General features: G+C 40.7%; 1 protein-coding gene across 3 annotated transcripts in view; it reads left to right on the top strand.

Annotated features, from left to right (window-relative positions):
• POPC1 (DNA photolyase) overlaps positions 1–22,418 on the top strand; it is a 29,714-nt gene extending 7,296 nt beyond the window's left edge. The window contains exons 4-10 of one of the 3 annotated variants that reach the window (XM_056825111.1): positions 665–851; positions 2,381–2,535; positions 4,977–5,175; positions 7,219–7,371; positions 12,839–12,960; positions 13,752–13,911; positions 21,084–22,418. In XM_056825111.1, the coding sequence (XP_056681089.1) occupies positions 665–851; positions 2,381–2,535; positions 4,977–5,175; positions 7,219–7,371; positions 12,839–12,960; positions 13,752–13,911; positions 21,084–21,229 (1,122 nt within the window). In that variant the 3' untranslated portion in view covers positions 21,230–22,418. 3 annotated transcript variants of the gene reach the window in all.
• Positions 22,419–24,358: the final 1,940 nt, after the last annotated feature.

Here is a 24,358-nt window from a genome sequence, read left to right as displayed (position 1 = left end):
AGATTTGGATTTGGGTCTTTTTGATTCCAGACCCACTGTGCCCCTAGCCACTTAACTGCATTGCATGTGTGTAAGTATGAGATTAGCATTTGCAAGCATGTGGTAAAATTAATTTTTAATTTAATTTAATGTGGTAGAGAAGAATGCACTATTGACTATAGAATAAGAAGACCTGAATTCAAATCCTACCTACTCGTGTGACCCTGAGGATATCACTTAACTTGTTTGGGCTAAATTTCTTCATCTGAAAAACAGTCTATCCTTCAGTTCTAAATCGAGGTTCCTGGGACCTTAACACCTGGGTAATTTACACTCAGAACCATTGGTAATCTGTGGCTGTACCATGGGGATAAGAGTCACACCTACCTTCCAGGGCTGGCAGGGAAATTCTATGAAATCTACTTGCAACGTGCTTAGTCTGGGGCATTTCATAAATCCTGGCAACCAGGGACCTTCCAGTCTTCTGGAGTGACACAAAGAAAGACATGACCAAGGGAACCCTGTGGCTGCAGCCTCAGTGCCCAGGGAGCGGAGCAGGAGAGGGAGGGAGGGTGGCCCTGGAGTCCAGGCTGAGGAGTTGGAACATGCCACAGATAGAATGTGATGGAAAAGCCTAGCCCCCGCCTGCTCAGCAGTGGCACCTTTCTCTCTCTCTCTGTTGCAGGAGTGTGAGAAGCTGCACATCCCCTTCCACTTGCTTCTGGGCCTGCCGAAGGATGTACTGCCTGCCTTCGTGCAGGCACATAGCATTGGTGGCATCGTGACGGACTTCTCCCCTCTGCTGCACCATACTCAGTGGGTGAAGGATGTCCAGGACGGGCTGCCAAAACAGGTGCCTTTTGTCCAGGTAGGTGCCTACAGAAGAACAGTGTTGCTTGAAAGGGTCTACACAACCAATCTTTCTTTGTATTTTTTTTTAACCTTACTTTCCATCTTGGAATCAATACTGGGTTCCAAGGCAGAAGAGTAGTAAGGGTTAGGCAATGGGGGTGAAGTGACTTGCCCAGGGTCACACAGTTGGGAAGTGTCTGAGGCCAGATTTGAACTTGGATCTTCCTGACTCCAGGCCTTTCCGTTGACTCCCCAGAAAATATAGGGGCTCATAATGGTGGTCATGGAGAGCAGCTGAGAAATTGGTTCTGCCTTTCTTCTTTGCAGAGATATGGGACCACGGCCATTGCAAGTCAGGCCTCAGGACAGTCTGGTCGCTCAGGTTCCAGGCTAGAATGAAATGAGGCATTTGTTCACAACATCTAACAGCAACCAAAGGAGCCATAGTAGAGAAAGGATGTGTAGTAATGGGGATAAGGCATTTATCATCGGATGTGGCTTCTTCTCTTTGTTGGCCACAGTAGGATGCCACTCAGAAACTCTTCATAACAGCCCCTTCCTCCTTTCGGCTTATAGTTTGTTACTGTTGGAAGAGAATTTCTCTCTCCATTATGTCGCCTTTTTTTAATGTCATCTCTCAGTGACCTGGAGGTCAAAGACCACTGAGTAAATTCAGGTATAGACAAGCCTCAGAGAAAGGAAGTTAAAGAACCAAGGAACCAACAGGACAGGAAACTGATTCCACAGGCACTGCCTTGGAACCAATATATAGTATTGAATCTAAGATAGATGGTAAGGGTTGAAAGAAAGAAAGAAAGAAACTATGGTTGGTATGGGGGGTCTTCTGGTTGGAGTGTGGAGGCTAGAGGGGACCCTTGTTGGTAGTTGGTTTCAATCCATCATGGCAGCCAATAGATTAGTAAACTAGATACTTCTCTACCTCTTTCCTACCTTTCCTTCTCTTTACTATTCCTATTTGATTTAATAAAGTTATTAAACTACTATCAACTTCATAATTTTAATTATTACATTACCAAGGGAGGTTTACAGCCTAAATGAGGAGAGGAGGGATTGATTCAGAAATTAAGATGATGTAAAAACAAAAGTTATTTCTAAAAACAAAATATAAGGGGGGCAGCTGGGTGGCTCAGTGGATGGAGAGGCAGGCCTAGAGTCAGGAAGTCCTGGATTCAAATCTGGAACTTCCCATCAGTGTGACCCTGGGCAAATCACCCATTGCCTAGCCCCTTCACCCTTCTGCCTTGGAATTAATATTTAATATTGATTCTCAGCAGAATATAAGGGTTTTTAAAAATTAAGACATAAGGTAAAAAGTAAGCATTTTTTCTGAGATTACTGAGAAGGCAACAACTTCATCACTGAGGAAGAAACCATGATTCCTTTCAGATTCTTGAACATTAACCCATCAATAGGTACAACAGCTGACTGGCTGATCTTTATGCCCATAGTACCATGCATTGTGGGGGGATGGAAGCCATGGTTTCTGCCCACAGGGAGTTTACAATCAAATTGGTTCTTCTGCAGGTAGATGCTCACAACATTGTTCCGTGCTGGATAGCCTCAGACAAGCAGGAATATGGTGCTCGCACCATTCGACACAAGATCCATGACCGGCTTCCTCATTTTCTTACTGAGTTCCCCCCTGTTATATGTCATCCGTATCCTTCAAACATTCAGGCTGAGGTAAGAGGTGCCTGTCCTGGGAGGGCTGGCCTTGGGCCAGGGAGAGGGAAGGACCCAAAGACCTGTTCTTCTTCTTTTTAAATCCTTACCTTCCGTCTTAGAATCAATACTGTGTATTGGTTCCAAGGCAGAAGAGTGGTCAGGGCTAGGCAATGGGGGTCAAGTGACTTGCCCAGGGTCACATAGCTGGGCAGTTTCTGAGGCCAGATTTGAAACCAGGACCTCCCATCTGTAGGCCTGGCTCTCAATCTACTGAGCTACCCAGCTCTCCCCAAAGCATACTTTTTAAAACTTTATTTTTTGTCTGTGTCTTCTTTTGCAACAGAGCTAATATGGAAATATATTTTCCATGGACTACACATGTAAAACATATATCAAATTGCTTGCCTTCTTAGGAGAAAGGGGAGGGAGGAGGGAATTTGGTCCTCAATGTTTGTTTAAATGGATTTTAAAAATTGTTTTTACATGTAACTGTAATAATATATATATATATATATATATATATTACATGTACATTCTCACACACAAACATTTTCCAAAATAAAAAAACAGGGGTGCATAAGCTGAGTCTAGAAGGAAGAGATGGAGTCTGTGAGGGGGAGGTGAAGAAGAAGTTATTTCAGGCCTTGAGAATGACCAGACCAATGGCAAAGAGATGAGAGAGGGAGTGCAGTGTGTGAAGATTAGAGAAATGGCAAATTTGCTGGATTGCAAAGTGATGGAAGTGAATATCAATATAAAATTTAAAAATCTAAATTTTATAGATGAGGAGTTAAGGGACTCTTTGTGTACCAGCCCCTTCTCCCTTGTTTCATTTCATATCTTTATTACTGAGGATGATTTGCAATATAGGGAAAGAGAGATGGGATTTATTCAGGAATTAAGATGATGTAAAAACGAGTTAATAAAAATAAGATGTGGCAGGGGAAGCTAGTTGGCTCAGTGGATTGACTACCAGGCCTAGAGATTGGTTCTAAGACAGAAGATTAGGGTTTTTTTTAAACATCAAGGAAGTAAAGGGCAAAGGGCAGCTAGGTTGCTGAGGGGACTGAGAGCCAGGCCTAGAGATGGGAGGTCCTAGGTTCAAATCTGGCCTCAGATACTTCCTAGTTGTGTGATCCTGGGCAAGTCACTTAATCCCCATTGCCTAGCCCTTACTGCTCTTCTGTCTTAATGTGTACTGTATTGGTTTCAAGACAGAAGGTAAGGGTTTAAAAAAATAAAGATAAGAGAACTTGAAGTCATGGTCATTTGAAGGAAATGAGGATATCTAGCCTAGGGAAGGGAAGAATTTGGGCTTGGAGGAGAGGGGAAACAGGATGGTTGTCTTAAGATATTGGAAGAAGGATTAGACTTGAGTGCCACATCTGGTTCAGTTACTTCCTTCCTTTGTGGCAAGTTACCTCCATCTCCCAGAGGCTTCATTTCCTCACCTGTAAAAAGAGGGAGTTGGATAAAGAATCCCCAAGGTCTTTCCTAGTTCTTAATCTCTGACCTAAAATTGCACCACGGTAGAATTCAGCTCCGTCTGAGTAAAAGCTTTTCCACATTTAGAGCTGTCCCAAAGTGGAGTGGGCTGTGTTGAGACGGCTTAAATTCTGTATTTGTAGACATCTTCAAGGGGAGACTGCATGACCACTAATTTAGTTAGATGGTTGTAAAAGAGATTTCTTTCTGTTCAGGTTGAATAAGTTGGACCTCTAAGGTCTCTTCCAACTCTGAAATTCCATGATTCCGGGGGTGGGGGGGTGCCCATTTTTGAAAGAATGAGTGAAAAAGCATTTATTAAGTATTTTTTATCTGCCAAGCTGTCAAGTGGGCAGCTAGGTGACTCACTGGATAGAGTGCCAGGCCTGGAGTCAGGAGGATTCCTCTTCCTTTCAGACTCTTACCAGCAGTAGAACCCTGAATAAGTCATTTAACCCTGTTTGCCTCAGTTTTTTCATTTGTAAAATGAGCCTGAGAAGGAGATAACAAATCACTCAAGTATCTTTGTCAAGGAAATCCCAAGAAGAGTTGGACAGGACTGAAATAACTTAACAGCCATCTGCCAAGTGTTGTGCTAGATGTTGGAGATACAAATTAAAAAAAATTAAAAGTCATAAGGTAAATGACCTGTGTGAAAAGGAGAAAATAGATTTTTGTTCATTAAAAAATTTGAATTAAAAAAAGGAATTAAAATTAAAAAAAAATTTAAGGCAGTTCCTACCCTCAAAGAGCTCACAGACTAATTGAGGAAGACAATACAAAGAAAATCAGCTGTAGAGGGGATAGAAAAACCCATGAGTGCTGAGGGTGCATCAGAAGGGCAGATGGCTAGGCCATGGGAGGGGGTCATTAGGCCATGGGAGCAGGTCAGATGAGGATGCCTGAGGTCTTCCTGGTGTTGTCAGGGAATTCCTAATTGTAATCACTTTTTCTCCTCCCCTTCCTAAACACAGCCTGTGGACTGGAATGCCTGTCGGGCAGGATTGCAGGTGGATCGATCAGTGAAGGAAGTGTCCTGGGCCAAGCCAGGAACTGCCTCAGGCCTGACCATGTTGCAGTCCTTCATATCCCAGAGGCTCCCCTACTTTGGATCTGACCGAAACAACCCCAACAAGGATGCACTCAGCAATCTCTCTCCCTGGTTCCACTTTGGTGAGTCAGTCACCTTCTTTTCTTTCTGTAGCATCTCAACAGAGCTCTATAATTTCATTCTCTTATTACTGGGCTAGCTCTAGAGTAGGGTTTTTTTTTATCCTGGATCTCTGAACTTTAAAAAGAATTTTAATAATTATTTAAATATAATTGGTTTTCTTTGTAATCCTATGTATTTTATTTTATTTTTTTATAACCCTTACCTTCCATCTTAGAATCAGTACTGTGTATTGGTTCTAAGGCAGAAGAGCAGCAAGGGCTAGGCAATGGGGGTTAAGTGACTTGCCCAGGATCACACAACTTGGAAGTATCTGAGGCCAGATTTGAACCTAAGGCCTCCTGTCTCTAGGCCTGGCTCTCAATCCACTGAGCCATCCAGCTGCCCCCCTATGTATTTTATTTTAGGCTTTTAAAAAACATTGTTCTTCAAAATAAAAAAAAAGAATTTAAAGTTATATTTGTAATTTCTATTTGATTAATTTCAAACTTGTTATATATATATATATATATACATTAACAATTATAACCTTAAAATAAAATAAATGTAGTCATTCAAAATTTTTAAAAGTGAATGTTAAAATTATATTTATGATATTATTTGATTAGTTCCAAACTTGCTACCTAATTATATATTATATATGTAATATATATGAACAATTATAACTATTTAAAAATAGAATAAAGACATTGCTCTGAGAAGGGGTTCATTGGCTTCACACTGCCCAAAGGGTCTGGGATACAAAGAACTTAAGAACCCTTGCTTTGGAAGGTGGAGGTGGAATGGAGGAGAGGACTACAACTTAAGATTCAAATCTTCTTTTTATTCCTTTGTATATGTGAATATGACATCTTTTGTAGGCCCTTAGGCTCATCAGTTCAGAGCTAGAAAGGCACTGAAGGATCAAGGTTGATTCAGTGACTTCTAGCATCACTTCCAACCTTAAATCTGTGATCCTGTAGTGTCATTTTACCTTTCTCACCCTTAGTTTCCTCATCTGTATTATGGGGTAATAATAGCCCCTACCTCCCTGGGTTGTGAGGATCAAATGAGATAGTAATTGTAAAGCACTTACTTAGTGCCCGGCACATAGTAAACGGTGTATACATGTTAGCCATTATTATTATTACTATGCATAGAGAACTGGACTTGTGTAAGAGTTAAATTAATATCCAATACTTCTAGTATTATATTTTTAAAGTTTATTATCTGACAAAATAGAACCACGTGGCTAAGTTAATCTACCTGCTCAAAAGGGCCCTCTCTACCAAAGCTGCCACAGGAAGGAAAGAGGGCTAGACAGGGAACTCCACCCAATTTATATCCTGTCTACCTCAGCATGTAATGACAGGAAGTGAGTGGAGTTCTGGGAATTGTAGTTTTGAGGGTAACAGATTCTAATTTCACACTTGGAATAGGGGAGAATTGCATTCAGGTCCTGCCTCAGAGACTAGCTGTGTGACCCTGGCAAATCCATTAACCTCTTCAAGCCTCAGTTTCCTCATCTGTAAAATGAAGGTGTTGAACACTAAGCCCTATACCTTCTCTCTAAATCCATGATCTTATTCACCCATAACTGTTGCCACTGTGGACAGTGAAGTACTCAAAAATGCAATTTGCAGGACTAGAAAGATAGGGGAGGAGGAACAGAATCACATGGAAAACTGTCCAGCAGCCCTTTGTTCAGCGATATTTTTGTAGAGAAGCACGTGGAGTTCTGTTTGGTGGTGCAGGGACCAAAGGGCCAGGCCTGGATCAACAAGATACATTTTCATGAGTTCAAATTGGCCTCAATTGTTGTTTGTCCCTGGCTGAGTCACTTCATCCTGTTTGCCTCAATTTCCTCCTCTGTCAAATGAGCCAGAGAAGGAAATGGCAGACCGCTTCAGTGTCTGCTGAGAACCATTGAACCACAACGACGGGGGTCTCTAAGGTGACCAGGATGCTTTCCATGCCCTGAGCGGGGCTAGCCTAGTTGCCCCGTTTTTTGTTTTTTGTTTTTTTCTAATTCTAATGTCCTTTCTCCTTCCGTCCCCAACCCCCAGGGCAGGTATCAGTTCAACGGGCCATTCTGGAAGTGCAGAAACATCGAAGCCGGTACCCAGATTCTGTGGCTAACTTTGTGGAAGAGGCTGTGGTGAGAAGGGAGCTGGCAGACAATTTTTGCTTCTACAACAAGAACTATGACAAATTAGAAGGTAAATACTTCCCCTCAAACCCTACTTGTACCTGATCTCATTGGAAAGTCTTCTTAACTTTTCTCAAATAAAATATTTGCTCTTGAATTAAATTTAGACAAATGCTATTTACTATATTATAAGTAAAGGTCTATTTATTCCTTTGATTTTAATAGAAATGAATGTTGAGTTTTGTCAGCTGCCTTTTTGGTATCTGGTGATATAAATCATAGGATTTTTATTATGTTATTTCAGGTGGTTTATCATATTTATAATCTTATATTGAACTAACTATATTCCTGATAAAAACTCATCTCGGTCATATCTTTAACATTTTTTCAGCCTACTTCCTAATACTATATTTAAATTGTTTGTAACAGTGTTCATTGGGGATACTATATTTACTTCCTAGCTGACCCTGAGCAGGTCAATTGACCCCCCATTGCCTAGCCTTGCCCACTCTTCTGCCTTGGAACCAATACACAGTATTGATTCCAAGACAGAAGGTATGGGTTAAAAAAAAAGACTATATTTATGTTCTTTTTGTCAAAATTTTAATAGTATTGGAATTAATTATTTTTTGACTGTTTGATAGAATTCACTTATGAATCCATATGGTCCTGAAGTTTTTTCTTTAGTAATTAATTTATGGCTTATTCAATTTATTTTTTTATATTTTGTTATTTAAATAATCTATTTCTTTATTTTTTAATCTGGCTTAAATGTTTTTAAGTATTAAACTATTTCCTCTAAGTTACTGACTTTGTTAGCATGTAATTAGGCAAAATAGTTTCTAATAATTCCTTTATTTTCGGTTCAGTTGCTATAAGCTACTTTTTTGTTGTGATATGAATAATGTTTATGTTTAATCTTTTCTTTTTAAATTTTGAATTCAAAATCTGCTTCTTCCCTCCTATGACTTCTCCTACCCACCAAGAAGGCAAGCAGTATGATATCAGTTATACATGTGACACAATCCAAAACATTTCTACATTAACTATATTTTTAAAAAAGGAAAGGAAAATAAAGAGAAAATTATATTTCAGTTTTCCCTCAGAATTTATCAGTTCTCCCTCTAGAGGTGGATAGCATTTTTTTATCATGAGTCCTTTGGAATTGTCTTGTTTTGACCCTATTAGCCAAGTCTTTCTCTGTTGAACATCATTAACAGCATTGCTGTTATATGGAGAATGATCTCCCAGATCATCTCACTTCATCTTGCATCAGTTAATATAGCTCTTGCCATGTTTTTCTGAAACCACCCCTTTGTCATTTCTTATAGCATAAAATTATTCCATCACAATCATGCCACAACTTGTTCAGCTGTTCCCCAGTGGATTAGTGTCCCTTCAATTTCCAATTCTTTGCCACCACAGTGAGAATTGCTACAAATATTTTTGCACATAGATACTTTTCCTTTGATTTTTTGGGGGGATACAGGCTTAGTAGAGGTATCTCAGAGAGAGCCCTTTGGGCATCATTCCAAAGTGTTTTCCAGAATGGTTGGACCCACAATTTATTTCTCAACCAACAGTTCATTAATGTACCTTTTTTCCCTTCATCCCTTTCAGCATTTGTCATTTTTGATAGATATGAAGGGGTACCTCTGAGTTCTTTGAATTTGCATTTCTCTAATCAGTAGTGATTTAGAACATTTTTATATGATTATTGATAGCTTTGATTGAGTTAAAAATATAAAAATCAGAGCCATGCCCCAATTGATAAATGGCCAAAGGACATAAACAAGTAGTTTTTAGAAAAAAATCAAAGCTATCATCATAATAATAATAATAAATGAGACCCTTATCAGAGAAATTTGCTTTAAAATTTTTTGATATTCATTGTCTATAGAACCTTTTAGCAAAATGTAGTTTCCCTTTTAATTAGGTCTATTTTGCTTTTGCTTTGTTTGAGATCTTGATGGCTACTCCTGCTTTTTTTTTTTTGTATAGCTAAAGAATGATAAATTCTACTCCTCTAACTATTTGTGTGTCTTTCTGTTTCAAGTGTGTCTGTTATAAACAACATATTGTTGGATTCTGGTTGCTAATCCATTCTGTTCTCTGCTTCTGTTTTATAAAGGGTGAGCTCATCCCATTCACATTCACAGTTATAATTAATAACTGTGCAGGGCAGCTGGTTGGCTCAGTGGATTGAGAGCCAGGCCTAGAGATGGGAGGTCCTAGGTTCAAATCTGGCCTCAGACACTTCCCAGCTGTGTGATCCTGGGCCAGTCACTTAGCCTCCATTGCCTAGTCCTTACTGCTCCTCTGCCTTGGAGCCAATACACAGTATTGATTCTAAAGATGGAAGTTGAGGGATTTTTAAAAAAACTGTATTTCCCTCCATCCTATTATCTTGTTTTTTCTTCTCTCATTTTTTATTCTGTTCTTCCTCAAAAGTCTGTTTTGCTTCTAATCACTGTACCCCTTAACCAGCATTCCCTTTATCATTCATCCTTTCTTATACCATTCCCCTTCCTTTTTCCAATTATTGTGTAAATTATGTTTTTCTACACAACTGAGAGTACATATTTTTCTTTGAACCAGTTCTAATTAGAATGAGGTTCAGGCATTGTCTGCCACCCTCCAATTTTTTCCTTCTTTGTAAAAGCTCTTTCTTGTGAGCCCATTTTATGTAAGGAAATTATATTTTTTAAAATTATTTTCTTCAGCAAACTTTTATACCTCTTTTTCCATTTGGCCAATTCTGCTTTTTTTAAGATGTGGTTTTCTTTTGTATTTTTGGTGCCTCTTTATCAAGGTGTTAATTTTCTTTTTTTCAGAATTTTCTTGTATAACTCATTTCTTTTTCCAGTTTTCCCAGTACCACTCTTATCTCTTTATCTCTTTCAGGAATTCTTGTTGGTCTCAGGTCCAGTTAGCACTTATATTTTAGGGGGGGGAGTTTGGTATCTGTTTTCACATTGTTGACTTCTGAGTTTATATCTTGGGCTTCCCTGCCACCTGTAGTAGCTTCTTAGGGTCATTATTTTTTTGTTATTTGTTCATTTTTTAACCTGTTTCTTGTCTTTGGAATTTATGAGGGTGGAGAGGCACTGTCCCAAGCTTTGGGGGGGTTGTGCTGCTATCTGTGAGTTTTTGGATGCCTTCAAGGTGGTTTAATCCTGGTGTGATGGTGGTGTGATCCTGGGAGATGTACTATATAGTCTATTGCTCTCCTGGTCTGCATCCTGATCATTACCAAGGAAGGTAGCTGTAAGCTCTAGCACTGGATCTGCAACACAGAGCTGCCTGTGGCCAATAGAGTTATCAGTCAGCACTCGCTGCAATCAAATGCTAGTAAAAAAAACCCAACCAACCGGTGCCTGTAATCTCTTTCTGAGCAGTTGTCCAATCTCCTCACCATCTCTAGGCTGAAAGTTCCCCAAGCTGTTGCTATGGCCACCAACTTGTGGGGGCTCCAGACAGACCTTCCTGAGACCTTGACCCCAGTGTTATAGATGTCTCCTGTCTACCTCTTAAGTTTTTCTAAGCTGCAAAAATATCACCCTTTTTGTTAGCTCTGCCACTACAAAATTTGACTTGAAGTATTATTTTAAAATTATTTAGAAGGGAATATTGAATGTCCCTAATCAGCCATCTTGGCTCCACTTCCTTAATGTTTTTTTAAACCAAATTTTCTATTTATCTGTTTCATTAGTTGTTTTTTAAAATACCAGCTCTTAATTTGGTCAATTCACTGCCCTTTCTGCTTTCAGCTTTGTTAATCTCTTCCTTAATTTTCAGAATCGCTAGTTTATTACTTAGTTGGGGATTTTTTATTGATTGGGTTTGGGTTTTTTTTCTTATTACATGTTCAATTAAATGATTTTTCCTTTTTTTTTCTTTTTGATGAAAGGAATTAAAGATATATGTTTCCCCCTCAGAACTGATTTAGCTGCATCCCATAAGGTTTGGTATGTTCCCTCATTATTGCCATTTTCTTTGATGAAATTTTCTATTGTTTATAAATTTGTTCTTTGACTCTATTCTCTAAAATTATGAATTGCTTTTAAATTATTTATCTAAAAGCTCTTTATTGATTATAACCTCAATTGCATTATGATCAGTAAATGATCTGTTCACATTGCTGTTTTTCTACATTTTGAGGAGAGATCTTTATACCCCAACACATGGTCTATTTTCATAAGACTGCTTTGAATATCTAAGCATATAAATTTCTTCCTCTTTCCACTTAATAATTTCCAGAAATTTACCACTTCTAATTTTTCTAAAGTTCAATTCAGATCCTTACCCTCTTTGTTTATTCTTTAATTAGCTTCATCTAGCTCTGAAAGAGGGATTAGTTTACCCCACAATTATATTTATTATCTCTTTCTTCCTTCAAATTGATTAACCTTTCCTTTAAGTTTTAGATTCTTTTATTAGACACACAAGTACTGATATTGATTTATTATCTTTGGTACGTTGATCCTAATGTAATTTTCCTGCTTATTTCTTTTTATCTTTTTTACATTCACTGTAGCTTTGTCTGAAATCATGATTTCTAACCCTGCTTTTTTGAGTTCATCTGATATTCTCTCATTTTTTCCTTGTGTTCTTATTGTTTCATGTACAGATGGATGCTTTTCCCCCGTAACTAAAATTGTAATGCACTGGAAGACCTTGCCCTTTCTTTTGAATCACTTTCACTGCCCAGAATAATGGACAATAAGTTTTCCGGATATATTTTGTGGAACAAATGAATAAGAACAAAAAGAACTCTTTATATCCCTACAGTTTCAACAGCAGCTGCTAGGTGGCGCAGTGGATAGAGCCCTTGTCAGGAAGACTCCTCTTCCTGAGTTCAGTTCTGGCCTCAGATACTTCCTAGTGGGTGACCCTGGACAAGTCACTTTCTTCCCATTGCCTAATCCTTACTGCTCTTCTGCCTTGGAACCAATACTTAGTATTGATTCTAATACAGAAGGTAAGGGCTTTACAAAAAAGTTAAATAACTGAAAAATGACTGCCTGAAATTTAGTCTTTTTAAATTTATCCCCCTGTTATATGATTTGGGGTTTGGGTTTTAAAAGATTGCTCTATTACAAAAATGAATAATATGGAAATAGGTGTCAAGTGATAATACATATATAACCCAGTGCAATAGCTTGGCAGCTCTGGAAGAGGGGAAGGAAAGAACATGAATCATGTAACCAGGGAAAAATCTTTAAAAATAAATAAATAATGAATGAATAAATTCCCCTGTAAAGAATGAGGGAGGGATGTATTTGGAAATTAAATTGTTGTAATAAATAATTAAATAAAAATTGGGGAATTTATTTGCTCTTTTCCCTTCCTATGGAACATTGAAGGTTGATTGTGTACCTGATAGGGAGAGAACCAACGGATAAAAAATATCTTTGGGTTGGTAAATTCTTGGCATTTCCTTATAAGAGGGCCTTTCTTCCTCCTCCCATAGAGAACCATGGGAGAGTGTTAAGGGAGAGAGGAGCAGAGAGAGCCAATATATGTTTTCTCTCCAGGTGCTTATGATTGGGCCCAAACCACTCTGAGACTCCATGCCAAGGACAAGAGGCCCCACCTGTACTCACTGGAACAGCTGGAGTCTGGGAAGACCCATGACCCCCTCTGGAATGCCGCGCAGGTAATCTCTCCAGCCTGGCCAAGCATTCAGTTCCCCTTTCTTCCCCCAGACCAGAGGGGATGCGGGGAGCTCTTCCAGATCCAGAGCCCTTCCACTCTGCATCTCCCCACCCCACCCCACCCCCCAGGGGGAAGGGAGGCTTCTGCAGAAACCAGAAACCAGATGGTGAAGGCTACAGGGGAGGAAGCCTTGGAGCCGGGACGACCTGACTGCCCTTGTTTCTGCCCCTGTATTCCCTTGGACAAGTCTCGGTTTCCTAAGCCCAAGTGATGTGACCCTGGGAAAGTCCCTTCACCTTATTTGCCTCAGTTTCCTCCTCTGTCAAATGAGCCAGAGAAGGAAATGGCCAACCACTCCGGTATCTTTGCCAAGAAATCCCAAATGGGGTCACAGAGGACTAGTTGTGACTTAAAACGGCTGAACAGCAACAAAAAGTCCATCCGTCCCTACTGTCCAGCTAGGTCAGTGAAAGCACACCCAAACACACCCTTGTTCCCGACTTTTCCAATGGGTCTGGTCAAGCCCACTTTTGAGAGACGGGTCATGGAGAGAGGTGGCGATCGGGAGGCAGACCCAGGAGGTCACAAGTAGCGCTCAGTGAGCTTCTATCAGAAATGCGCGCCAAGCGCTCTGGCCCCCTCCTCTGACTATCAGGTTTGAATGTCTTCAGAGACATGTACCAGCTCCCAGAGTCTCCCAGCCGAGGGACTGTCCAGCCCGCGTAAGGACCGCCTGCCGTGACCCACCCGCTGGGGAGAGCTATTTGATGGTATTTGTTTTTCTCCCTGAAGATGCAGATGGTACAGGAAGGGAAGATGCATGGATTCCTCCGCATGTATTGGGCCAAGAAGATTCTGGAGTGGACTCGCTCCCCTGAAGAAGCCCTAGAGTTTGCTATCTATCTCAATGACCGGTTTCAGCTGGATGGCAGGGATCCCAATGGCTACGTAGGTGAGGATGTCTGGGAAGAGGTTTGGCAGGGCAGTTTGGGCTCCCCTGCTCATCTTCTTCATTTGGAAAAAGGCTCCATATGGGTCTGAAGCAACATAGAAGAACTATTTAATAGGTTAAGGAAGGAGAAAATGAAGGAAGAGAGGGAGGGAGGAAAGGAAGAGGGAAAGAGAAGGAGAAAGGGAAGGAGAAGAGGAAGGAAGAAAGGAAGGAAGAGAGGGAGGGAGGGAAGGAGAAGAGAAAGGGAGGAGGAGAGGGAGGGAGGAAAGAAAGAGGGAAAGAGAAGGAGAAAGGAGGAAAGGAAAAGGGAAGGAGAAGAGAAAGGGAGGAGGAAAGGAAGGAAGAGAGGGAGGGAGGAATAGAAGAGGGAAAGAGAAGGAGAAAGGAGGAAAGGAAAAGGGAAGGAGAAGAGAAAGGGAGGAGGAAAGGAAGGAAGAGAGGGAGGGAGGAATAGAAGAGGGAAAGAGAAGGGGAAAGGGAAGGAGAAGAGGAAGGAAGAGAGGGAGGAATGGAGGAATGGAAGAGGGAAAGAGAAGGGGAAAGGGAAGGAGAAGAGGAAGGAAGAAAGGAAGGAAGAGAGGGAGGGAGGGAAGGAGAAGAGAAAGGGAGGAGGAGAGGGAGGGAGGAAAGAAAGAGGGAAGGAAGGAATCTTTTTTTTTTTAAGAACCCTTTAAGTAACTATTTGTGCCAGGCATTGTGCTAAGCAATTTACAAATATTTTTTCATTTAATATAAATAATTTATATATACTATAAATTTTATAATTTACAAATATTTCTCATAATATCCTTGAGAGGTAGGTTGCTATTATTACCCCTATTTTACAGTTGAGGAAACCGAAGTGGATAGAGCTTAAGCTACTTGCTCAGGATCAAATAGCAGTTCGGTGTCTGAGGCTGAATTTAAATTCATCATCCTGACTCCAGGCCCCATTCTCTGAGATGAAACATGTTGAGGGGCAGAAAGGTCTAGAATAGTTAAGTTTAGGCTTATAGACTTAGAGCTAGAAGGAACCTTAGAGACCATCTGGTTCAACCTCTTAATTTCCCAAAAAAGAAACCAAGGCCAAAAGCATTTTTATGACTTTTCTAGAGCCTGTAAAGTGAGGGCTTCAAACCCAGACCCCCTGACTCCCGATCCCAGTGCTATAGCATACTCGTAAAGGAGATTGGGTGAGTGGTATTGGGTTAATCGTTCCAGCTCTACCCTGTACTGCCATCTTTTCCTCTTGCTAAGTCTTCCTCTGGAAAGATCCTCCCCAGGTCATCTCATCCAACCCTCCCCATTTCCAAAAAGAACTGTAAGCATTTCCTAACTTCCAGCCTCTAACACGAGGAGACTCTTAACCTCTCTGGGTAATCCAAGCCCCTTCTGCAATCTGGGGAAGTCTTCTCAGATTGTTTTTAAATGCACAAATTAACATGAATAGGATTACCAAGGAAACCAGAGGTTAGTGAAAATAAAGATGCAATTTTTTTTCTCATCCTAAATATTATGACTCCCTGAAATCTAGTCATGGACCCCAGGCAAAAATTCCTACTAATTTATAGCAGATGAGTTAACATATGAATTAATATATGATTTACTTTATCATTTTTATTATTGTGTTTATTAATAAAATTAATGTATAATTAATATAAAGTACTTCCCAAACGTTAGAGGACCATGTAAATCGTAGCTGTTATGTGCAGGAGGCAAGGACCACAGAAACATTTCCCCACCTGCTTCCCATACATGAAATTACAAAATCTAAGAAGATACATCAGAAGCCATCTAGCCTGGTGACATTAAAAAAATTGTTTTTTAAATTAACAAGCAAATTTTTATATATATACATATGTATATATATGTATATATATGTACACATTCCCCTCCTGTTTGCCCTCTCCCTCACCCCCATCTAGGAACCAAAGAAAAAAGAAAAACAAAACCCTTATAACGAAAATGCATAGTCAAGTAAAACCACATCCCTCATTGGCCAGGTCCAAAAAATTATGAATGGCATCTTCTTGGCTCCCAGTTCTTTCATGCATTGCATTTCCTGTCCTTCCTAACTTTCCTCATCAGCTGATGTGATAAGCATTCCATCTTTGCCTTTATCAACATGTTAATAAAGGCTTGTTGACCAACAGACAGTCAAGAGCCAGAAATCTATTCCTGAGGCGGTCTGCTAAAGAGGAAACAAGAGAAGGGCAGGAAATAAGCATTTACACAGCACCTACTGTTTGCCCTAATAGCTTTACAAATATGGTTTCCCTTGATCTTTACAATACCCTGCAAGGTAAATACAGTTATTATCCCTATTTTATAGTTGAGGAGACGGAGGCAAACAGAGGTTAAACAATGCAGTGTCTGTAGCTGGAACTGAACTCGGGTCTAACCACCCCTTTCCGCATACCCACCCTGTCTTGTGTCTTTCCTCGGCCTGAGCAGAAGTATATATAATGAACAGAGGGTAGTGGTATGTTTCAGCTACATCTGACTCTTTGTGACTCCATTTGGGGTTTTCTTGGCAAAGATACTGGAGTGGATTGCCATTTTCTTCTCCAACTCATTTCACAGATGAGGAAACTGAGGCCAACAGGGTGGAGAGATTTGCTTAGGGTCAAGGAGCTAGTAAGTGACTGAGCCCAGATTTGAACTTGGGAAGACAAGTCTTCCTGACTCTGGGCTGGCACTCTATGTACTTTGGCGCCCCCTAGCGAGCCCTGTGCATAGTATAGTAAAAAAGACTATTAGACTTGGAGTTAGGAGCCCAGGGTCCAAATCCTTGTTCTGCACTGGATCTGTATTTTAGCAAGGAACACTTCCCCACAAGTCACTTTTCCTTCCTGGGAATTCCGTTTCCTCATCCCTAAAAAAGGGTTATAGTAGAATGCTCTCTGAGGTAGCAGCCAGGGTTTTATTAACCTGCCAGAGTGAGACCTACAACCAAGCTGGCAGATGGAAAAGAAATATAAACCTCCGATGCCATTTCCCCCATTCCCTGCCTCCTGAGATCTGCTGGCCACCTCTGTTTCTGTCTTATTTTGTCTTTATAAAAGGCATTTTCTTTAAAAATTTTTTTAAATTAAATTTAAAACATTTTAAAAAGAAATTTATTTTCTTTCTCTCCTCACTCCAATTTGGGGGGGGAGGGGATTCCTTCTGACAAAGATTCATAGTCAAAACAAATCCTCATATTGACTATTTAAAAATATCTGTCTTATTCTGTACCACTCTGGTGGTACAGCATATAATCCCTGGCCTGGAAGAGTCACTTCACCCTGTTTGCCTCAGTTTCCTCATCTGTCAAATGAGCTGGAGAAAGAAGTGGCAAACCACTCCAGTGTCTGTGCCAAGAAAACCCCAAATGGGGTCACAAAGAGCCAGGACTGAACAACAAAACATCTTCACCCCTCAATGTGGGGGGGGGGCCCAGCTCCCTTGCACCTCAGATTCTCTACCTCTTCCTCAGCATACAAAAGGTTGTAGTGGAAAGACCACTAATTAGATTTGTAATCAGAGGAATTTAAAAAAATAAATGCTTCCTTTATTTTTTTAATTTTTAAAATATTTCTCCATGTTTACATATTTCATTTTCTGTCCCTCCCTTCTTCCTTCCCCCCTCCCAGATCCAGTAAACATTTCTACTGGGTTATACAAACGTTATCATTTATTCCTGTTTCCATATTATTCATTTTTGCAATAGAGCGATCTTAATTCAAATCTTAACCCTGCTATATGTTACTAATTTATCTAGTCCTCAGTTTCTTCATCTGTAAAATGAACAAGTCGGATTATCCACTAAGGTCTTTTTCAGCTCTGATAGGGTAAGACTTGTGGATAGTTTGCAAGTCCCTTACCTTCTATTGCCTTCATTTCATCATCTGTCAAAAAGATAAAAATATATCTCACACATACACACACACAGTTAATGGGAAGAGAAAATGAAATCAAATTTTAAAGTACTTTTGAATCAGGTATTCAGAACTGGTTCCTGTAAGGGAATTACTCTCTGTTCCTGTCAAACCAGCATTTAAAACCCTGATTTTGGTTATGGGGGGGGGGGGACTTTCCCACTCTTTAAATACCCTCAGAGGGACTTACCAGAAAAAATGCTATTCATGTCTAGAGAAAGAACTGTGGGAGCAGAAATCTGAAAGAAAACATATGACTAATCACTTGTTTATTTGGGTATGTGAATTGGGGTTTCGGTTTTAAAGATTAATCTGTGCCGTCACTGATTTTAGGAACTTGTGATGTGAACCTCCTTCCAACAACATGTATAATAAAATGTGTAGACTTACTGAATGTTATGGGGCAATGGGAGGGGAGCTCTCTCACCATGTATGTGTGTGACTTGAACCTATTTTTTCCTGACTTCAAATCAGGCCCCCTTGGAACTACGGCCCACGGTCTCTCGAGATTGAGGTACTAGAAAGAAAGTTTAAACTAAGGGGAAAAAAGAAAAGATTACTACAAAAATGAATACTATGGAAATAGGTTTAGCGTGATACTATAGGTGTCACCCAGTGAAATTGCTTGTCAGCTCTGGGAGGGAGGGAAGGGAAGAAGGGAGACAACAAAAATCTTATAACAATGAGGAAAAAAATTTTAAATAAAAAATTTTTTTAAATTAAATACCCTAAGAAAAGGAGATTTCTCTCTTTCCTGGGTTCTGATGTTTCACCAGTGAATGGCGGAGAAGTACAGGGTAGTTTTGTGTGGAACAACTCTTTGTCTTTAATAATAATAATAAAAAAAGCTGACAATACTAATAGCACTTAAGTAGCACTTTTAAGGTTTCTAAAGTGCTTTATAAATATTATCTCATTTTATCCTTATAGCAACCTGGGAGGGTAGATGCTACAATTTCTAGGCTTCAGATGAGGCTGAGAAATGTCCAATGACTTGCCTAGGGTCATATAGCTGGTACTAGAATAATAATGATGGGGACAGCTCAGTACGGAGAACCAGGCCTAGAGATGGGAGGTCCTGGGTTCAAAGGTGACCTTAGACATGTCCTCGTTGTGTGACCCTGGGCAAGTGTTGTGTGAAAAATCACCTTTAAAGATTGTTATAATATTAATTTATGGTCACCAAGGAATTTACTTATGAAATTACTAAAATGAAACACTCAAGTCAGAATGCAGTTTATGGTGATTTAATCACAATGGGAGTAAGAAAAGGGAGAGGGAGAGAAGGAGAGAGGAGGAAAGGGAAAGAGGTTAACTCAACCTTCTGGCCGAGCCAGAGGGAGATTAGGCCCTAAGGCCAAGGTAGAAAGGAGAATCAGTGACTCATGTGACGGATCTGAAGGAAAGCTGTCTGTGGGCCTCTGTGGGCCTCCTCTCTGCTCCAGTTCCTAGCATGAACTGGCATCTCGTTCTGTCCACAGGAAGTGAGTGAATTCCAGAGGCTGTTCCCTACCTGTGCCTCACAAGTGCCAATGGTGGCTCAAGCTTGGCTTAGGACAGCCCAGGTGGGCAGTTAGTTATTTCTGATTTGTTATTAACTAGCACATGCCCATGTAGTGTGGGTGTGCACAATTTTGGGTGCTAGACCAAGTAAGATGGAGATTTTAAAATTCACACAAGTCACTTGACTCCCACTGCCTAGCCCTTATCACTCTTCTGCCTTGAAATCAGTGCATGGTATTGATCTAAGATGGAAGGTAAGGATTTAAAAAACAAAAAAAATCCAGAATAATGATGATGATGATAGCTGACATTTCTGTAATGCTTAATATGTGCCAGGCATTCTAGGGTCATCCTCTCATTTGATCCTCACAACAGCTCTAGGAGGTAGGCGCTATTATGATCCCCATTTTATAAATGAAGAAACTGAGGTGGACTTGTTCAAACACAAAGCTAGTCAGAGTCTAAAGCTAGATTTGAGCTCTTTTTTTAATTCTAAAACTCATTATAAAGCAGAAATTGCAGTATTAACATCTAGATAAAGTGATATTCAAACTAGAAAATATGACCGTGTTTGAAATTTGAAATATGTAAAGATAAATGTCAATCCTATATAAAACTAGGAATAAAGGAGAGAAGAAACTATAATATATCAATAAATATAAATGTATTATCTGATTGTCAAAAATAAGGTAAATGAAATAAAAATTAATTCATTATTATGCTACTTAAAAGAAACACATTCCATGATAATCATACAGTGAAGTTGTTAGTTTTATGGTTGGACTGAATATTTAATTGGTCGCCAGGGATTTAATTTCTAAATCCTCAAAATGAATTACTAAAGTCAAATGGAATTTAGGGTAGTTTATTTTACAATAGAGGGAAGATATTAAGGAAGAGAGAAAGAGAAGAAAAGGGGAGAGAGAGAGAGAGACTGAGAGCAAGCAACTCCGGCTTCCTCTAAGCCAAGTAGCAATTCTAAGGTCCCATTCAGGGGAAAAGAGTCTCAAGGCTGATAGGCCTTTCCCAGAGGCTCACGCCTCCAGAAAGGCCAAGGAAAGGAAGTCGGCCTTTACACTTATCATGTGTCAGTTCAATCAGCAGATTCTTTATCAGCCTCAACACCAGCAGGCTCCACTCCAAGTGTGTTTCTTTCAAACTCCCAGAAGAACGACCACCTTCAACCACCAACTCCCAGAAGACCAACAACTTCGTTCAGGCCCTTGTCTCTTTCTTTTAAAAGACCTTTTTTTGTGTGTCACTTCCCCTAATTCCATGTTTACCAAGTCTACCAATCACAGCTGACACTCTGCTCTAGGACTGCCCAGAAGGCAGTTAGTTGATTGTAATTCGTTACCCACTATCGCCCATGGGGGCCACAGACCTCCCACTTCATGATTAAGTGGAATATTTAAACCTTTGGCGAGTTGATCTAACATGGGCAGATCTTCCCACTCAACTTTAAGTATGGTGCTTACACTTTGGGGATTAAAGCAACAAATAGGGGATTACAATTTCATCTTCACAATTAAGGAAGAGCTAAGTACCTTCATTGTTACAGTCAGGGGAGAGCCAAATCCGATCTTCACAAAGTGAAACGTGTGGACCCAAGTTTTTTTCTCAGTATGAATTTTCCAATGTCGAAAATTCTGTATTTTTCACCCAAATGTTCTCACAGGAAGAGTATATGTAAAAGATTTCTATCTAACCTGATGAGCTTCTCCCGGCCATCTTCCATTTACCCGCTCTTCTTCCTTCCCTCTGATACAGGCTGCATGTGGTCCATCTGTGGCATCCATGACCAGGGCTGGGCAGAACGAGAAATCTTTGGAAAGATCCGCTATATGAATTATGCCGGCTGTAAGAGGAAGTTTGACGTGGCAGAGTTTGAGCGCAAATACAGCCCTGCGGATTAAGGGGGCCCCAGAGCCTCCCAGCCACCCACCTCTCCAGGCCTTCCACTTCCAACTTCTCTCCCTACATCCAGTCTCTTCCCCACACAGAGGGTGGTGACTGGGGGAGTGCCCGACACCCAGGCCCCAGTTGTCTTGTTTAAACGGCTTTGCTGGCTCCCGTTTCTTGTTTCTTACCTCCGTCCCAGCATCGATGCACAGAATGTCCCTTTGGCTTTGGGACACCCCAGTGCCACCCAGGGCTTTTTGGTTGTTCATTTCTAAGAGCGTCACAGATATTACTTGGAAATTGATGTCTAGCTAGAACCTAGCTCTCCTTGCTTTCTCTAGGTTCAGTACCCCAAAAGGTTAAGAATTCCTGAAAGTTCTAGGCTACCCGGGTATTTATCTAAGGGCTGCTGCTGTACCGTTCCAAAGGACTTGGTGTCCTGGGGTACCCTGCTGGGGGAAGGACCGTTTTCGGTTCACCAGAATGAGGGCCAGTCATCCTCTTTGGGAACTGGACCTTGGTCCTGAGGTTGCCAGGCTACCCCAGAGTACCAATTATAGCTTGGTTGTGATAAGGCCTGTTGCCTTGGTAACGGTTACTAGTAACAAAGTAGATGCCCTTCATTTGGGGAAATGGTTTGCCAAATGTTGGCCCTTGAATAACAGAATGATTACTGAGCGATAAGAAATGTTGAAAACAAAAAGATGGAAAGACTGAACTGATGCAGAATGAAGTAATCGGACACAATGGCTGCAACAATATAAAGAACGACCTCAAACGATGCTGGGAAATGATAAAGACCAATTTTGTCTCCAAAGAAGAGAGGAAGAAACATCTTCCTCAGCTCTCTGGTACTGCCGGAGGACTATGGGTGTGAGAGAGTACCTATGTCATCAGATTCTTTTTTGAGATGTTTAGTTTTGTGTAACTTGGTTATAAGGAATGTTCTCTGGGAAGGGGGAAGGGATGAATATGGTAGGAAATAGAGGAGACATCAAAGATGTTAATAAAAGTTTATTTTTTACAATAGTCTAAAGTTTTACAGATATGTCCCTGAAATGTTTGGATTCCCATGTTGGGGGTTTTATTTTATACCTTCTCTGGAATTTGGTTTCTCGGGAACCTAAACCTGTCAATGGGAGTGCTCAGTCTGTTAAATCTCTCCTTTGTAAAATCCATTGAAATGCAGCATTTTTGTTTATACTTCTGTGAGACTGTGTCTGATTCAGAATTATGTAGTAATTGTTCCTTTGTGGGGGATGGGGTGACAATAATGGAATAATTCATCCTCTCCTTTGGGTGTTTCTGGCGAATTATAGTATTTACTGAGTCAAACTGACTTTTAGAAAGATTTCGTTGTTTTCTGAACAAAATGTATATGTAGCCGTTGTAACTTGAGTCTGTGGGCTTTTCAACTACCTTTGGCTCAAGTTAGCCCCATTTGCTGGGCTTGCCCCAACCTTTTTTTCCTTTTCTCTTGTTGGATAAGAGAAGTGAGATACCTAGATGAACCATTGAGGAAAGTGACAAGGACAAGCCCAACCTTCTACTACTGAGTACAGATCCAGAAGATGAAAAGGACCACCTAATGGAGTTGGCAGAGGCTAACTCGTTCAATCCCTTTATTTATGGGTGGGGAAACTGAGATTCAGGGAAGCCAGCTGTTTTGTTCAAGGTCACAAAGATCTCAGCATTTGAATTCAGGTTCTCCAGCTCCAGAGCCACGGATGCTTATTGAGGCACCTTGCTTTACAGTATCATTCCGTTTAAGGGCTAGATTGTCAGTCAAGGAACTTGGACTTACTGCAGAAGATTGGGAGCTAAGTAAAAGATTGAAGAGGGGGAGGCTAGGTGGCTCAGGGGGTAGCCAGGCCTAGAGATGGGAGATCCTGGGTTCAAATTTGGCCTCAGACACTTCTTAGATGTGTGACCTTGGGCAAGTCACTTAACCCCCTTTGCCTAGCCCTTACCTCGCTCCTGCTTTGGAACCAATACCCAGTATTAATTCTAAGACGGAAGGTAAAGGTTTAAGTGGGAATGGGGGCCAGTTTCCTCACTGATAAAAGGAGGAATTTGGACTAGATGATTTCTGAGGTTCCTTCCAACTCAGATGACCCTATCATCTGGTGGCAGTAGGTTGGATGAACTGGAAGACCACCCCATTAGTTAGGTGCAAAGGAACACGGACCAGAACAAAGGTGGTGGTAGTAATAGTGGGAATGTAAAGGAAGGGATGGATAGAAGAGATATGACACAAGAATCTAGTGATTTAGTGACCTATTAGCTGTGAGTCCAGCGTTGTACTGAGTCAGAGAGGTAGTCAAGTGTGACTTTTAAGACTTTGATGCTAGGGAATAATGGTCCTTGGAAGCAGACCCCACTTCCTTCCCTAGGAATGTTTTTAAAAAGCACTAAAAGAAATGTCCCTAGCCTGAAGCCTTTGGGCTAATTTGCAGAAGAAATCTATTTCCAATTGCACCCAAACCTCAGGCAGTTTTGCAGAGGAATAGCTGATACTGTTACTGCTTATCCAGAGGCAGACATGGCTCTTGATTGGAGGAAGAATACTGGGTAGGATGCTGTATGCATCCTGTAAAGGACTTCGGATGATTCTAGACTCTTGGGAGTCTTTAGACTTACTCATTCGGAGAAAGAACATCCTGGGAAGCAGCAGGGAAAAGCTTTTGATGGCCAGCTACAGCCCTTTGGTATATCCCAGCTAGGGAGAATATCATTTTCATTTCTTCTGACTTTTGTACCTCAATGCCCCCAAAAGAATGCCTATAATAGGTGCCTCCACTTCGTCTTCTCTGGGATTATTGGCTTCTGATCTCATCATTCCACCCATATTGCTTTCCAAAGTTAGCAATGATCTGTTGCCAAATCCAATGCCTTTTCTCAGTCCTCATTCTCCTTGACTTTTCTGCAGCCTTTGACCATTCTCTCCTTGACATTCTCTCCTCTCTAGGTTTTGGGCTACCACTCTCACTTTATTCTCCTCCCTCTCCATCATTCATTCATCTCCTTTTCCTCTAGTTGTAGGGGACCTTCAGGGTTCTGTCCTGAGTGCTCCTTTCTACTTCCTTTATACTACTTTCCTTGGTGATTTCATCAGCTCCCATGGATTTAACTATCATCTCTAA

This window comes from Monodelphis domestica, chromosome 4 (genome assembly GCF_027887165.1).
Source record: "Monodelphis domestica isolate mMonDom1 chromosome 4, mMonDom1.pri, whole genome shotgun sequence".
Classification (NCBI taxonomy): Eukaryota; Metazoa; Chordata; class Mammalia; order Didelphimorphia; family Didelphidae; genus Monodelphis; species Monodelphis domestica.
This window is presented reverse-complemented; position numbering and strand designations above follow the sequence as displayed.